At 17.9% G+C, this 18,271-nt stretch overlaps 6 protein-coding genes across 6 annotated transcripts; 4 read left to right on the forward strand and 2 right to left on the reverse strand.

The window, feature by feature from the left end:
- Nucleotides 1-1,304: 1,304 nt before the first annotated feature.
- PGAL8A_00309000 (pantothenate kinase, putative) lies at nt 1,305-3,770 on the forward strand (the record flags this gene model as incomplete). Its single annotated transcript, XM_028672100.1, has 1 exon — nt 1,305-3,770. The coding sequence occupies one exon, from the start codon at nt 1,305-1,307 to the stop codon at nt 3,768-3,770; it is 2,466 nt and encodes an 821-aa protein (XP_028528686.1).
- A 962-nt stretch (nt 3,771-4,732) lies between these two features.
- On the forward strand, nt 4,733-5,524 carry PGAL8A_00309100 (conserved Plasmodium protein, unknown function; the record flags this gene model as incomplete). The annotated part of the gene is made up of 1 exon (XM_028672101.1): nt 4,733-5,524. One exon carries the CDS (start codon nt 4,733-4,735, stop codon nt 5,522-5,524), a length of 792 nt encoding a protein of 263 aa, XP_028528687.1.
- A 1,145-nt stretch (nt 5,525-6,669) lies between these two features.
- On the forward strand, nt 6,670-8,382 carry PGAL8A_00309200 (conserved Plasmodium protein, unknown function; the record flags this gene model as incomplete). Its single annotated transcript, XM_028672102.1, has 1 exon — nt 6,670-8,382. One exon carries the CDS (start codon nt 6,670-6,672, stop codon nt 8,380-8,382), a length of 1,713 nt encoding a protein of 570 aa, XP_028528688.1.
- Nucleotides 8,383-9,510: 1,128 nt separating this feature from the next.
- PGAL8A_00309300 (succinyl-CoA ligase, putative) lies at nt 9,511-12,459 on the reverse strand (the record flags this gene model as incomplete). Its single annotated transcript, XM_028672103.1, has 1 exon — nt 9,511-12,459. One exon carries the CDS (start codon nt 12,457-12,459, stop codon nt 9,511-9,513), a length of 2,949 nt encoding a protein of 982 aa, XP_028528689.1.
- A 3,316-nt stretch (nt 12,460-15,775) lies between these two features.
- Nucleotides 15,776-16,528, forward strand: PGAL8A_00309400 (DEAD/DEAH box helicase, putative; the record flags this gene model as incomplete). The annotated part of the gene is made up of 3 exons (XM_028672104.1): nt 15,776-16,016; nt 16,083-16,231; nt 16,352-16,528. The coding sequence occupies 3 exons, from the start codon at nt 15,776-15,778 to the stop codon at nt 16,526-16,528; spliced, it is 567 nt and encodes a 188-aa protein (XP_028528690.1).
- Nucleotides 16,529-17,456: 928 nt separating this feature from the next.
- Nucleotides 17,457-18,011, reverse strand: TRAPPC5 (trafficking protein particle complex subunit 5, putative; the record flags this gene model as incomplete). Its single annotated transcript, XM_028672105.1, has 1 exon — nt 17,457-18,011. The coding sequence occupies one exon, from the start codon at nt 18,009-18,011 to the stop codon at nt 17,457-17,459; it is 555 nt and encodes a 184-aa protein (XP_028528691.1).
- Between the last annotated feature and the right edge of the window lie 260 nt (nt 18,012-18,271).

Genomic DNA, 18,271 nt, shown 5'->3' on the forward strand with positions numbered 1-18,271 from the left:
AAGGGACAAAAAAAAAAAAAAAAAAAAAAAAAAAAAATTACATATTATTGCACACATTTTTCATAATAACGTTTTTTTGTTATATGTTCTATTTCCATTCTGTTAATTTATTATAAAAATAATTAAGGCATACTTGAATATATATATTTAAAATATAGATTTTTTATAGAAATTTTTGTAACAAAATTTTTTGGCAGATTAAAAATAGTAAATGTTTACAATGAATATTAAATTAAAAATAAAAAATAATTTAAACAAAGCAATGAATATGAAAAAAAGTGTGTTTTTCCATTTATTATCTCTATTTTATAAATATATATATATGTATTCCTTATTTTTTTATTGTTTAATATAGAGGAATAAAAAAGAATGTGGCTTAAAATATTTGAGAGTCTTTCATTTTAAAAATAAATAAGCACTATCTTTCATTTTATGAGTTAAGTCATTGAAATAATAGCTTAAATTTTTATATGAATATTTGTTAATATAAAAGATAAACTAATTGATATTCAAGACTTTATTTCATTAAAATAAATTGTGTAAAATTATAACATCATAAAAATAATGTAAAAATAATTATTTCTAAGTTCATGAATAAAAATGAAAACAAGAGGTTCTATGCAAATATATTCCTTTTCTTGCTTATGACGAAGTTTTATGTTATATTTTAAATTATAATTTAATTATGAATGTCATTTTTAATTTTAAAAAAAAGGATGCTCTTTTTTAATTATAAACATAATTTTGCTTTTTCCCTATATATAGAATATGAAAAAAAATTATGAACAGGGAAAAAAAAAAAAAAAAAAAAAAAACAGTATAAATACTGGCTTTTTTACTATATGCTTTTTTTTCAATATATATCACTAATAAAAATGTATAAAAATCCGTTATACAATTGTAAAAAGAGTTTTAGAGAAGCCTTTATGTATATTTTTTTTTTTTTTATACTTTTAATTTTCTTTGTTTTTTCTCTTTTAATTTTATGGATTGACCTAGAAAAAAGAAAAATAAAATAAAAAAAAGTTATTAAACTACTACTAAAAATAAATTCACTATTGATTTTTCATAGATCAGAAAGATTATTAAAACAAGCAGAAAAAAAATAGAGAACTTTAGAAAAATGAAAATGTTTTAATAGCAATAATATATAAAAATATTAACGAACCTGATAACTTACTAATTAAAGAATTTCAATTGTATATATAAGAAAAGTGAAAATAAATATTAAGTAATTTTTAAATATATTGAAATTTTTATTTCTTAAAAGTACATATATTTTCATAATCCTTCTGAGGTTCACAATGGGAAATACCTTAGGAATAGATTGTTCTTTTAATTATGTTCACGTAACAAATATTTTAATTAATGATAGAAATAAAAAAAAAACTTTCATTGAAATAAAAAATAAATGTAATACATGTTCTCATAACAGAAATGTTTTAGAATATGATAATACAAAAGACCTATATAGTTTAAGTAATTCATATAAATTAGAGTTAAAGAAAAATGAGGATGATATTGAGAAAAAATATTTTAGTTTAGGCACAAATATCATAAATAGAGACCATTCAGAGAATCAAATAAAAGAAAGTTTATATGTAATAGAAGATAATAAAGAAATATTTAATGAGACTTTGGAAAATAATGGGGAAAGTGATGATACAAAATATTTTTCTGAAGAAATAAGAAAAAAAAAGGAAAAAGAAAGCGTTATATATAAAAATAGAAGTGATAATAAAATAATGGAAAACTACATAAATAATAAAGAAAAAATATCAAATGAAAATAGTAGTAACTTTTTAAAAGAAATAGAAAGAAAAAAAGAATCCCACAACAGCACAAATAATGAATTCTGTAAGGATTATGTGATAATGCAAAAAGATATTTTCGAATATATTATGGATGTACAAAATATTATTGAAGATACTGTTCAACTTATTATATTAAAAAGGGAAATAGAAAAAAGTCAAAGTAGTCAATTTTCATTAAGGGAACTTTCTGAACATTTCAAAGAAAATGAAGATTTATACAAAAAATTTCATATATATAAAAATTTTATAAAAAATAATATGAGTTCTGAATTAGAAAATGATGAAAAAAATGAGAATAATGATGAAATAGCTCAAATTTATTTTTGGACACTAAAGATAAAAAGAATTGATCAGGCCATTTTAAAGTATTCGAAATGTATAAAAAATATATTAATAAATATAACAGGGAAAAATAGTAATTATGTAAAGAAGAAATTTATGGAACTAAAAAAAATGAATAATATATATTATCATAAAGAAATAAAATGTATAAATAGTTCAATCTGTTTTTTAAAACATTTTTACCCTAAAGGTTTATATCATTTTATAAGTTCTCGAACAAGTAATGTGGAAAATGCAAGTGTTAGTAGTCAAGAAGAAATTATGCTAAAGAAACATTTTTTGAATAAAAAAGAAGTTACTGAAATATCTCCTTATATAATAGTCAATATAAAACGAGGAATAACTTACCACTTAATTAATGAAGAAAATTTAATTAAGAGAATTGGTGGTTGTTTAATTGGATGTAAAAGTATTATAGGTTTATTTTTTTTAATAACAAAAAAATTATGTTCTCTAGAAATGATATGTAAATTAGCTCAAAATGGAGTAAGTAAAACATTTGACATGACTGTTGAAGATATTTATGGATCCCCATATAGTGCGGTTGGTTTACGTGGAGATATAATAGCATCCTTTTTTGGAAAAGCGCAAAATATAAATTACATTAATAATTCTATTGATAGTTCTAGGAAAGAAATTTATTCAAATTTAAAAGAAGATATATTAGATAACCAGGAACATGTTTCAAGTTTTGAATATTTAAGTTTTGAAAGTAGTGAAAGTGATGAAAATGATGATAATTGGTATTCTCATATTTTTTCAAAAAGTAAAAATAATTATTCTACTTATATTAATAGCAGAAAAAATATGCTTAAAGAAAATCTTTTTAATTTTCACAGTGATTCTCTCTGTAATTATACTAGCGTTTCTATAAAGGAAAAAAAACTTTTACAAAAAGAAAAGAAAAGAAATTATATGAAAAACATATATGAAGACAATTATTTAATAAAGGAAACTGCTGATAATCAAAAAAGTAGTGATTTTAAAAATAATATTTATAAATATGAAAGTGACGATGATAATTATAAAAAAGAGATAAAAAATTATAGAGGAAGAAATTCAGATAATAATATAATAATGAGAAATGCAATAGAAAAAAATAATAAAGAGAATTTACACATTTTTGTTAATAAAAAAAAAGAAAATATATTTCTTAAGAAAAGTTCAAGTGATTCTAACTTAAATGTAAAAAAGGGCAATGACATAAACAAAAATACATCCAAATTTATGTATAAAAATAAAAACAAAAAGTTAAATAATTTTTTAAAAATTGATTCTGAAAAAATAAAAAATCATTATGATGAAGAAATTACAAATATTACAAAATTCAATACTAATGAATGTGATATAGCAAAATCTTTATTATCAATGGTTATATTTACTATAGTACATCTATCATATTTTCATAGTCATATGTGCAATGTTAAAAGTATAATATTTTCTGGTTTACTTTTAGATAATAGTGTTTGCTTATCACTTGTAAAAATTATTATAAATTTTATGTCTCATAATACACAAAAATTATATTTTTCTAAATTTTCTAAACACCTTGGTAGTTTAGGTTCAGCACTTCATTTAATTGATTTGGACAATTTGTTCTTAAAGTGTAAATAATTTTATTTTTTTTTAAAATTCAAGTGTTTTTTTTTTTTTTTTTTTCTTTTTCTTGATAAACAGAACTTTTCCTTTTATATATTTTAAAATTATTCTTTTAGCTACTATTTTTCATTTTATATGCATAAAAAGAAATAATTATAATTTTTACAAAATTTTACATAAAATAAATTACAAGATATTTCAAAATATTATTTACATCTACCATTCCACTTTTAGTTTAAATATAAATATTCAAAATTATATTTTATAATTTTCTATATATGAAATAAATGTAATTTTATATGAGTTAAAATATTTGCTCTTGCTTCTTATTATGAGCATTTTTATTTATATATATACGAAATCAATAGTTGTTACAACTTTTTGAATGATTTAATCATAATTTTATCTAGTTTATATTTTCTTATTTTGTTTATTTAATAATATTTTTTTCTCCCTTTATAAAAAATTACAGATATTAAAGATAAAAAATAAAAAAAAATGACATTAATTAAATCTTTTATTTTACCTATATTCCTTGTGCAAAATCTTTTTATTTTTTTTTTTTTTTTGTTTTTTCAAAATTTTATACTACAATAATACAGTTCATATAATTTTATTATTTTCTTTTTTTTATAATTATAAAAAAAAAAAAAAAAAAAGATTTAATTTAAATATTTTTTATTATTAGTAATTAAAAATTATTTAAAATATATTCCCAATTTTTTTTTTTAAAAATAATTATTCTGTTGTTCTTGTATTACGTATTTTTTTGAACAGAAATTTCGATTATGTAAAAAAAAAAATAATATAAAAATATTAAAAAGTTGTAATAAATATTTTACATATTAATAATTTCAAACCCTAAAAATAAAAATGTATATTTTTGTAAATAAATAAAACAGTTATTTATGTAAAAAGAAAATAAAAAAAATTCAATTCAAAAAATATAAAAAGAAATAGAAAAAAAAAAAAAAAAAATGCATAAACAACGAAGCATAAACAAGGCTGATATATGTGAAGAGGTTTACCCTACTCTTCATAAATATAGGAAAGGAAATTCTCAAGTAGGTACATTTTTAAAAAAAGAAGATAATTCTGCTTTAAAAAATAGTCCACAAATTTATAATGATTCAAAAAAAAAAAAATCTCCATCATCTAACAAATCAAAAAAACTACATAAAAAATATGAAAATATATCAAAAATCAAAATGGAGAATTTTTTAAAATGTCCTATGGCTTATCATACCAATTTTTTGGGTACAATACTTTTTGTAATTGGAAGTGTTTTTTTTCTTTTTTCTAATTTGTATATATATGGATGTTTAATTTTTGCATTCGCATGTGTGTTATGTTTTTATAGCAATTTAGTAGGTGCTACTAATATTAAATTAAAAAGGAAAAATGAATTTTATGGTTTTATATGTTATATAATTGGATGTCTAATTTTTATTATTGGGTCTATTTATAGTTGTTTTAAAGATGATTATTATGCTGTGGGAAGTTTTATTATAGGTAGCCTATTTTTTTTAATTGGAGCATTTCTTTTTTTCTTTACAATAAATCTTAAGAAAATTAAATGTGTTAATTATAAAATTTTAATTGTCTTTATTTCAAATTTTATTGGTGGAGTTTTGTTTACTGTTGGTAGCATTTTTTTTCTTTACTCTAATTTATATATTGAAGCTTGTTATTGTTTTATAATAGGTAGTGTTTTATTTACGTTGGCTACATGGTTTGATTATATTATTTACATTAATGATACATTTTAACTAAAATTTCTGACGTTAATATATTTTGAATTTGTTAGTTTCCTTTTAAAAATCATTATTATTATAAAAATTTTTTTCTTATTTTTTTTTAACTTATTTTATAATTATTATTTTTAATAGTGTATGATAAATTCATATATATTAGTATTTTTTTTAAAATAGCCAATTAAAATTATGTTTTAATCATTTTGTACATTTATTTTTTAAAAACTAATTAAAAAAAAAAAAAAAAAAAAAAAACTATTTTTATACTTTTTTTTAAACTTTAAAATTTCACCTTGTAAAACTTTGTCTTCCTTTTCTTCATTTTATATTGAAAAGTTCTTTTAGATTCATTCTATAATATCTCAACATAACTTTTAACCATAAACCCTCTTATAATTTTTTTTTTTATTGTTTATATAGAAGTGTATATATATTTTTTTTTTTAAATTTTCATTGTAATAATTTAAATAAACCTTAAAAATTATATAATACTACAGTTTACTTAATATTACACTTCTAATTTTTTTTTTTATCTCTTCAATGATGTTATTAAATATCTATAGAAAAACTTTAATTTTTTATTTAAAAAAAAAAAATAAAAGGATGAATTTAAATAAATATTTTATTATTTAAATTATTTACTCTTTAAAAAAAAAAAAATTAATATGAAAATTATTACTCCTTTTATGTTTTCATAAAATTTTGTATAAAAAGTTTAAAAAAAAAAAAATGATGATATTAATTAAAAAATTCAGAAAAAAGTGGGAGAGTTATAGAAATTTACATAATGACATATTGATAAATAGTTAAAGAAAAAAATTAGTCAAACTTTAAGATATGAGTTTATATGAAGATCAAAAAAAAAAAAAAAAAATAAAATAAAAAATAAAAAAAATATATATATATAAATATAAAAAAATTAAGAATAAACAAAAATTCTAAAAAAGAGAATAAGAAATTTTATTAATACATTTTTTTTTTTTTTTAAACTAATTGTTATGAAAAATTGAATTACACATATATAATTTTAAAAATAGCTATTTATCATATTTGTGATATAGATAAATAAACACTAGTAATAATGAATAAAACACAATAGTTGTATATAATTATTTGTTTTATTTATTTTTTTTATTTTTATTTTCATTTATTTTGGAAGAATGCTTTTGCTTATAAATAGGATTCAAAAAAATTTAAAAATAAGAAAATTTAAATTAATATATTATAATAATTTTAGTTCTTGTAATTATAGTGATATATATAATAAATATGAGAATTTTTTGAATATAGGAAATAAAAAACCGGATGAAATAATAAATTTATTAAATATTATAAATAAAGAAAAAAGGTGTGATACTGAATTAATTAAAAATATAACAAGTCATATATATGATTTCAGCGATGATTTTTTCTGCCCACAATTAATAAAAGTATTAGAAAATTATGTAAAATTAAAATATTCTGATGAAACATTACTTGGTATTCTCTGTAGTAGAATTGATGATATAGTAAGTTTAAAATCATGTTTAAGAGCAAAAATTATGATAAATATTTATAAGCAGCTAAATTTCCATCATCCATTGGTAAAAAATCCATTATTAAATTTAATCAATGAAAATATTTGTCATTATAAAAGTGAACTAGTTAGTATTATAAAAAATATATCTTATTTGCATATAGATTCATTTACATCTAATAATCTTATTAATCGTATAATAGTAAATTATGACTATTATGATAAAGATATTTTTACCATATTTGAATCATTCAGTAGATTGGATGAATATAATGAAGCTTTTGTTGATTTAATATTAAAAAAAATTAAAAAATTAGAAGAAAATGATATATGTTGTAATTTTAAAAACTTTCTAAAATTTTTAAGTGGATATAAAAGATTAGGTTTAACTAGTAATACTTATTTGCATTCACAATTTGAACATAAAATAAATAACATTAAATTATTATCTCCAAATAACATTTCTTATGCGTTGTTATTAATGCTTTCAACAAAATTCCAAAATGAATCATTATTTGAATTATTATTAATAAATATAGAAAATTATGTAAATAATAACAATTTAGAAATTAGTGAAAAAAAAAGTCTTTATTTCTATGATTTTTCAGACAATTTTTTTGAAAGAAAAAATAAAAAAGAAAATTATTTTATTGAACAAAGAGGAAATAATAAAAAAAGAAATACTGAAAACAACAATGATGAATTAATTCATCATAATAATTATGAGAGTATTTGTAATAAATATATTTTTAAATATTTACCATTTCATTTACTTTTACTAGTTTTATTAAATTATGATAACAAAAATATAATACTTCATTTATTAAATATATGCATTAATGAATATATTTTTTTTTATGATGTATCTAATTTGATTAAATTATTATATTCATACACACTTTTAACAGTAAAAAATCAAGTAGAAAAAAATGAAGAAATTCAAAAAAATATAATAATAATATTTTCTGCTCTTCAAAATATATATAAAAGTGCTACTATAAGTGACTATAAAATTTTATATGACTGCTTTTTATATCATCAAAAAATTATTGAGAAAAATAGTAAATTAAAAAGCATGTATGATGATCTTTTATATAATGAATGTTTTTCAATTTTGCCATCATCATACTCCAATTTAAAATTCGATGAAATGGAAATCATTAAATGCGGTAGCTCATCATATTTGAAAGATAAAGATGGTACAATTTCTATTTATTTAAACAAAAATGATTTTTTTTCTTCAAATGATTATAAATATGATAATTTATTATTAAATGTTAAATTTAAAATTGAACTCTTGAAAAATTGTAATATTAACAATGTTAAAATAATTTATAAGGAAAATATCTTAAAATAGTAAAGTTTTTTTTAGTTAATAAAACAAAAAGGAACCAAATTTTGAACATTTATTAAAACGTATATATGTATATATATATATTAATAACATTAAAAAAATTAGAATATTTCAAAATTTTTTTTTTTTGAATATTTAAAAACTTTAAAAAAAATAGGTAAAAAAATATATAAAAACTTAAATTTATGTGATAGTTATTTTAAATGAATTTTATAAGGATTATTATTTTTAATTTTATATATATCTTATACTTCAAGCTTATTAAATTTAAGTAGTAAAAATTATAATTATGTTTTTCTTTATTAGAAGATAAATATTTTCATTATAATATTAATTTTAAATCAAATATTTATGTAAGTTTAAAAATAAAATAGTTTAATTCTTTTAAATTTATATTTGTTTAATATATTTACAGTAGTAATAATTTTAACTACACATTTACTAAAATATGTAATATATATAGTTACCATTTTAAAAATAAAAATATGAGAATTATAATTATTCAAAATTTCTAATTATGCTAATTACTAAAAAAATAACTCATTGGTAGTTATGAACTGTAACTCTATATTTTTTTTTGGAAAGAATTATATTTACAATAGACATAATATAACAAAGTTAATTCTTTTTATAAATTTTTTTACTTTCATCTTCATAAATACAAATTTAAAAAAGAATTTTTTTTTTTTTTTTTATTAATTCTGAATTTACAGAAACATTGTAATATGTATAGAAAAATATGTACAATGAAAATCATTTTAACAATATATACTTATTAAAAATTTATTTCTAAATAGTTAATTAAAATTATCGTTTTATTTTAATATTTATATAAATATAGATACAAACATTTTAATACACATAATCTTTGGAAGTTTTTAAAAGTATAATACACATATTTCCTTTTCTTTTAAGAAATGTAAAAATTTACAATTTTATTAATATAAATTCTTATTATTATAAAAAAGTATTTTATAATCTATGTAAATGTATTTCTATTTATGTATTTTTTTTTTTCTAATAAAACACAAACGATAGTTATATAAGTTAAGCAAAAATATATAAACTATGTAAAAATATATATAACCATTTATTTATTTAAAAATATTTTTTTGTGAAAATAAGTTTTAATTAATATTTATAAGAATAACATGATAAATCATCACATATATGATCTAATTTATAACCAAATGATTTAATTTCTTCTATATATGGTGAAGAATTTTTTAAATATATAAAATATGTTGTAGAATTTTTTTTTTTTGCAAGAATACTTAATTTTTTAATTAAAATACAAAAAGCTTGAGTATCTTTGGCATAAATATAGCAGTGGTTATCTTTTCGATTTTCTATTTTCATCAATCCATTTATTTCACTTTTTAATTTGTATAAAATAACATTATAAGAATCATAATCGCAGTTGCATAATTCATATGCAAACAATTTTGTTTTTATATGATCTTCACTTGTATAAAAGAAAGTATTATTATGTAATTCTTTGTAGTTTTTATTTAGAAATTTATGAATTAATTTAAAATCATATTCATGAATACATCTAGTAATAGAATCAATATTTTCCAAATAATTATTTTTTGACATATCATATTGCATAATTTTATCTTGTTCTTGTGATGAATTATTTAGCATTTTACTATTCATGTGTTTAATAGAATCATTAAAAAAGACAAAATCAATAGGATAAACTTTGCAAAATGTATCATAACTATTTTTTTTTAAATTACCGTTTATATTGTTTCTTAAAGTAAATCTTGCATCTAATGCAATAATATCATTGCCAGATATAAATAAAGGGTTGATATCACATTCATTTATGTAAGGTAATAAGTCTAAAATCAATTCAGAAAATTTTATAATAGTTGTAATAAGTTTTGGCATGTTGCATTTCTTAAATCTAGAAGATTTACCTAATAAAGCATTATAAATTTTTGTATTTTTAATAGTATGATGTGTATATGAGAAATTAAGAGGTGGTATTAATAATACACTATCTTTGAATATTTCTACATAAGAACCACCTGAGCCAAATAATAAAACTGGTCCAAAATTATTGTCAAAATAATAACCTAAAATTAATTCATTTCCATCATTTGTATTAACCATATTTTGTATAGTAACTCCTTTAAACTCTTTTTCAAGATTATACCTCTTTATGTTATCATATATTATTTTATATGATTTAATTAATTGTTCTTTACTGTTAATATTTAATATAACTCCTCCAATATCTTTTTTATGAGTTATGGTATCTGAATAAATCTTCATGGCGCATGGAAATGTGAAACTTGAATGATTCTCAATATCCTCAATATTTTGAAATACTTTCGTGTCAACAATGGGTATATCATAAATTTGCAATATCATTTTTGAATCATGCTCATTTAAGATATAATTTTTATTTTCTATAGATTTTTTTATTATATCTATTGCCTTTTGTTTTTTAAGATTTCCCTCCATAAAATCCCCATCATTTTCTTTAATATCTTCTTTACCTACAGAATTTGATTTATTTAAATAATATTGATATATTAAATTATTTATATAATAATTTTCTTCTGAATCAGATAAAAAGTCAGGAATTTCTTCATAAATTTCCTGAATGTGCACAATATTTTGATAAAGTTTTAATAAATTCTGAGTGGAATTTTCTGGATATACAAAAGTAGGGACATTATTTCTGTTTAATAAATCTGTTGACCTTTCTAAAGATGTACCTCCTAAATAATTACATAATATTATTCTCCCTTGATCTGTAATTTCCTTTTTAAGATTTACAATTTCTTTAGCTGTATTTACTGGATCAGTTACACTTTGCGGAGATAATAAGACTATAATATTTTTATATTGATTATCTTTTATTAAAGTTTGAATAGTTTTTTTGTATAGAGTTGGAGATGCATCCCCCAATATATCTATGGGATTAGATTTACTCCATGCTTCTGGCAAAAAGTTATTTAAGTTTTTTTTTAAACTTTCATTTAAATTAGTTAACATTCCATCATTTTTTATAATATTATCTACTAATAAGACAGCAGGTCCTCCTGCATTAGTTACCACACATATTTCATTTGTTTCAGGATATTTTGAAAAATTTAAAATTTTACACATATTAAATAATTCTTCAAAATCTTCAACAACTAAAACACCAATTTTTTTCATGCACGCATAAAATATATCATAATTTCCAACCATTGAACCTGTATGAGAAATAGCTGCTTCTGCTGCTTTTGCTGTTTTCCCACTTTTTAAAAGAATAATTGGTTTATACAAGCATACTTTTTTACAAGTAGCTACGAACTTATTCATATCTCCAATAGATTCAACATATAACAATATATATTTGGTATTTTTATCATAAAATAAATATTCTACTAATTCATAAAATTGAACATCACACATAGATCCAACAGATATGAAATGAGAAAAACCAATATTGTGTTGTAGAGATAAATCTAAAGCTGCTGTACATATCGCCCCACTCTGTGATAAAAGAGAAAAGTTTCCTTTTAAAATATTATCGCTTGCAAAAGAAGCATTCATATTATGATAGGAATTAATAACACCTAAACAGTTAGGTCCTATTATTCTTATGTTATCTGATTTTCCTATATTCATTATTTCTTTTTCTAATTTTAATCCTTCTTCACCTGTTTCTTTAAACCCTGCTGTTATTATAACTGCCCCTTTAACATTTTTACTTTTCAATTCTTTCATAATATTTATCACATAATTTCTTGGTACTGCTATTACTACTAAATCAATATTATCATCCTTTATATCTTTTAAACTTTTATAACTATCTCTATTATATATTTTACTTCCTTTAGAATTTATAAAGTATAATTTATAATTGTTTTCTCCTTTTAATAAATTATTTACAATTGAGTTCCCAACAGATCCTTTTCTTTCTGTTGCACCTATTACTCCTATGCTTTTGGGTTTAAAAATGTAATCTAAGCTATTTTTAAAATATGCATTCTGTTGTATATTTTTATTATATCCTATCCATATGCTGTAATAATTTTTGTTAATAAAAAACTTATTGGAAACCTTAATAATCATTCTTCTTTTTTTTTTTTTCACAAATAAAAATATCACATAAAAAGGATAATATATCAAATTTATTGTTGTAATTTCTCAAAAAACTAAAAAATGTATTTAAAATATATATATATATAATATATTAAATTAATGTATTCAAAAAACAATCAAACATGTGTGACAGAAATAATATACAAAACATTTATAGATTTAAAAGGTTAAAAATAATATAAATTTAATAAAAATCCCATATATTTTCTTTTTATTATATATATATGTATATATAAAACTTCTAATTTGCTTTTTTACACTATTTTTACATTTGATCTTTGCTTTATTTTTCTTAATTTTCTTTTATTATAATTATTAAAAGTATTTAATTATCTTTTATATTAAGTAGCATTTTTTAATTTTTACATAAAAAAACAATCTCTATATTTTTATTCTTATTTATTTTTTTTTTTTTTTACTTTTTTCAGTATACTCTTTAATTCTATTAAAATATAGAACCTACTTTTAATATTGTTTATATAAATTATATATTAAAAAAAATTTACAATAAAATTCAGTACATTATTATTTTCGGCTTAAAAATCCACATATATATGTATATATTATTACATATATATTTTTTTTTTTTTTTTTCAGGTATTCATGTAGATTCGAAAAATTGCAACAAAAATTAAAAAGAAGAAATTTTTGTGTTTATATTTTCTATAAAAGGGAATTTCATATTTACAAAGAATTTTTTATAATATTTATAAAGAAAAATAAAAAAAATGAAATAAAATAAAAAAAAAGAAAAATAACTGCAAATAGCATGCAAGTATGTGTGCTAGAATATTTTATTAAAAATGAAGAGAGTTTATATTTTATGAATGTAAAAACAAAATTTAATATTTTTTTATATGATAAAAAAAAAATTCTCAATAATATACTTTTTTAAAAATATTATTCTTAAAAATAAGACTATTATATCAAATAATATGCAGTAAACAAAAAATACTTTTAAAAAAAAAGTATACTTGTTTTATTTATATCCTATAAATATGTGACACACTCCTTCCCTTTTTGTTAGATGAGAATATAACTGCATAATTAAAAAGAAAAAATATATATAAGATGTCATTTTATAGAAACACAGAGGAAATTATCAAATAGAAGATAATTAGACATATATGTAAGAAAATTTTTATTCATGAAAAATCTTTTAATAATTTTAACAAAATATATATTATCTTGTTTTCTTCATTAAAAATTAAAAAAGAAAAATTTTCATAATCATACTTAATTCTTAATACATGCTGAAAAAGTTCTATTAATTTTATAAACTCCTTTGAAACTTTCCTTTAAAAGCACTTTTAAAACTTTAAGTTATCTTTTGTTTTATATTATGTTCATATAATGTGTTTTTTTTTTTTTTTTTTTTTTAATGTTAAAATCCATTTATGATAATGATATTATTTTTATAGAAAAAATGAGAAGAAATTTTTCTAAAAATTATTAAATATGATTATTTTAAGAAAAAATTTAACTTTTTTATTAACGTGGAAAAATACGTCTATTCTGTGTATTGAAATATAAACAAACATACGTTAAATTTCTAATCATTTCCTTTTGAAAATTCAAAATTTTTAAAATCCCATTGGATAAACTATGTATAATAATTTAAAATTATTATAAGGAATAAGTTTTTGTAACATTTTTTACATTAAAATACTATCTATAAAATTTTGTTCTATAATTTTATTTTAATTTATTTCTTATTATTTATTTCATATCTTATTTTATTCTTTATATTATTTTAATTTATTTCTTATTATTTATTTCATATCTTATTTTATTCTTTATATAATTTTTATTTATTTCTTTATAATATTTTATAATGACCTTTTTCAATATTATTATTATTCCATTATATAAAATTATCATTAACACAAAAAATATATATATTCTTATATAGAAACTAAATAACAATTTTATGTCTAAAATTTTTTTACATTTAATTAATAAATATTTATAATTAACATATAGAATACAAAAATTTATTTCAGCTTTTTAAGAGTTCATTGTAGAATGAAAATTATATTTTTTTTTTTATATCATTTTAACATAAAATTATAATCATTTATTTATTTTATGAAATTTGATTAAGTAACAAATATAACATTCTATTAAATTTTTTACAATAATAAAAAAAGTATTATTTTACATTATTTTTCAAGTTTTTCTTTATATTTTTGAAAAGTGTATTTCCCAATTAAATGAAATTTATAAAATATTTAAAAAATTAAAAGTTACTAAAAATTGAAAGATAACATGAATGATAATAAAATAAAATTGATAAATTACAGAAAAAAAAAGTTAATTGGGTGAATCTTATAAATATTTTCTTTTTTAAAACATTAGTTCTCAAAAGTTGTAAAATTATTTTGAAATTATCATGATTTATTTTGTAAAAATTTTTTTTTTTAATTGAATAAGAATATTAAAAAAAGGAGTTTAAACAATTCATTTCGTTCACTAATTCATTTTTGTTTTCACACAAATCTTTTTAAAGACAACATTTACTAAGAAAAATGAAAGTTTTCTTCCTATTTTTTTTTTTTTTCCTTTTATATAATTATGTGTAAAAATATTACTATTTTTAATTTTTTTTTTGAACTAAGTAAATATGCGAGAAAAATATGGTGTAACATTTTTTCCAAAAAGATGTAACAAACACACATATTCTGAATTTTATTTTGGAAAATTAGGAATAAAAAAACATAATAATTGAATATAACCTTTTTATTTGTAAGAAACTACATATCAACATTCATGTAATTAAAAAAAAAGATATGTATATCTAAATATTTATAATATGATATTATAAAAACGGAACTATTAAAATTTTATAGGTGTAATTTTTTAATGCACATAGTCTTTAACTTTAGATAATAAAAAAGAAAAAAAAAAAAACTACTTCAACGATGAATGATATAATTTTGTAATTTATTTTTATAATGCATTAATAATATTGATAAAAACAAAAAGGAAAAGACGGAAAATTTAAAAATATGATATAGAAATAAACAAAAAAAAATTTTCCTAAAATGATATATTTTATTTATTTTTTTTTTATATCATAATTTAAATAAATAATAAAATAATTAAAAAAATCGTAAATGTATATATTTATTTTTTTATTTATTCATATGTTTACATATGTATATTAAGTTACAATCAAAATGTGCAAACTCATAGTTAAAAGAAGTATATAAACATAAAAAATAGTTCGACTCATTTCTTAACAGCAGTTAAAATAGAAGATAATAATTTAATTAATAAAAAAATAATGGAAAATGTAGAAGAAAAAAATAAAAAGATGTTAAATTCAAAAAAGGATATATATGAAATAGATGTGTCTTCAAATAATAAAAGTTTAAATGAAAATTTATATGAACACAAGGATAATAGTGTAAAAAAATTTTATCCAAATTGTATTCAATTAAATGAGAATTATAAAAAATGTGAAAATGAAATATATAATGAAGCAGAGATGGAAAAAGTAGATGAAAAAAAAGATAAACAAAAATGTTTAGAATAAAAACATCTTCATTAGAAAAAAAAAAAAAAAATCAATAAGAAAGTAAAATAATTAGTAGACGAAAATGTGTTTCATAATTACACTACATTGAATTATAAAAATGAAGAAAAGGAAAAAATTAGTAGTGAAAGAAATAATAAAGATGATAAATTAGAGAATAAAAAGAAAAACAATGAAACTAAAGAAACTCTTGAAGAGTTACTAGTTCATAGAAAAATATATATAAAAAAAATAATGGATAAAAGAAGAGGACGATAAAGCGAAACTTGCAAAAATATTAAAATAAATAGCGAAATTATTAAAGAACAACCAGAAATATTAAAGGGAGAACTAAAATCATATCAATTGGAAGAGTTTCAATTTTTAATTAATTTATACAACAATAGATTAAATGGTATTTTAGCTTATGAAATGGGATTAGGAAAAATTTTTCAAACAATAATTTTATTAGCTAATTTAAAAGAAAGTAATTTACCTATTCTGTTAATCTTTAAAACATAACTTTTTTTCATAGCTGAGAATACTTTATCTATAGTAACAAATTACAGTTCTCACTATTTTATTTTGGTAGCATTTTTTAATAAAAAAACTTTTAAAAAATATAATATTTTATTAAATATTTTATCAAAAAGAAAGAAATAATTATAATACATATTAAATATAGACTAGTAAAAGGAAAAGTATTTTACTAAAAAGAAATGAAGAAGAATATAAAAACAATTGTAAATATTATGATATGTTATATTTCTGTAATTTTTTAGTTTAAAAAAAAAAAAAAAAAATATAATAATGAAAATGAGGATTGAAAAAAAACTTTTTTTTAGAAATATTTTATTTGTTATTTTTCTTTACTATTTAAAACTTTATAAATAAAAAAAACAACTTTAAGAATTTTTTTCAAAAAATCCTTAACTTTAATGTATTATTAATTCATATTTAAATGCTAATTTACATTAATTTAAAACTATATTTAAAAAAAGACACGATTTATTTATAGGCACAAACAAAAAAAAAAAAAAAATAATATATTATTTTTAAATATAAAAATTTGCTTTATATATTTTAATTTGTAATTTTTTTTTTTTTTTTTTTTTTTTATTATTTGTAAAAAACTGTATATGATAAATTTATTATATATCTTGAAATATATACGATATATTTGTTAATTATTTATTTAAACTTATAAACAATAAATCTGAAAATGAGAAAATTTTTACATTTTACACATTAATATTTTTTTTTTTTAAATTCTTAAATTCAGATCAAACAATTAAATAATTATGCATATATATATATATATATATATATTCTTTTTATTCTTTAATTTTTAATTATTTTCCTTTTTACTTAAAATATAAGAACTTTTGTCTATGATTATATTTAAAGAATTAAAAAAATGTGTCAAATACTTTTTTTAATTCATTAAAACTTAATGATTCTTCTCTCTTTCAACAACTTCTGGATAAAATTTAATAAAAATAGTTGTGTTATAATTTTGATCACTTTCATAAATTGTGTGTGCAGTGACTTCTGCTTGGAATTCTGAACTACACAGCAAACCTTCAACTATTCCAGCTGCAAAAGAAGCACAATTTATATTTCCATAATCTTTAGGTATACTTATAAATTTATTTAATAAAATATTTTTGTCACATATCATATATTCATATATACTATCTTGTGATTTAAGTAAATCAGAAGAATGCTGAAATAAATATTTCCATACATATTTAGATATAAAAGTTAACATGTTAACTATATTTATACTCCTTTTCATTTTATTTTTGTAAGTTAAATATTCGTTTAATTTATATCCTACTCGTAGACCCATTTCATGTAAGCAATCTTCTATTCGATACCCTCTTTTACTTTTATATAAGCAGTATTGAACCACCTCACTAAATAGAAAACTAAAAGCACTTAAACTAACATCCTGTTTTCCTTTATTTAATTCTTTTTCAATTGAACTTTTGTTTTTATCCATATTTTTTTTTTCATATATATAAATAAATATATATTTATTTTTTATTATTTAAATTCATATGTTTTCTTTTATTAATTTAATTATTCTTATAATTTTATTTATATATATATACTTACAATATACCTCATAATTATAATTGATATGCTTTAGAAAATGATACTCAATACGTAATAAGTAAATATTATATATAATTTAACATTCATTTATATATAATATTTATGCCTCTTTTTTTTTTTTTTTTTTTTTTCATTTATTTTAAA

This window comes from Plasmodium gallinaceum (genome assembly GCF_900005855.1).
Source record: "Plasmodium gallinaceum strain 8A genome assembly, contig: PGAL8A_v1_87, whole genome shotgun sequence".
Taxonomy (NCBI): domain Eukaryota; phylum Apicomplexa; class Aconoidasida; order Haemosporida; family Plasmodiidae; genus Plasmodium; species Plasmodium gallinaceum.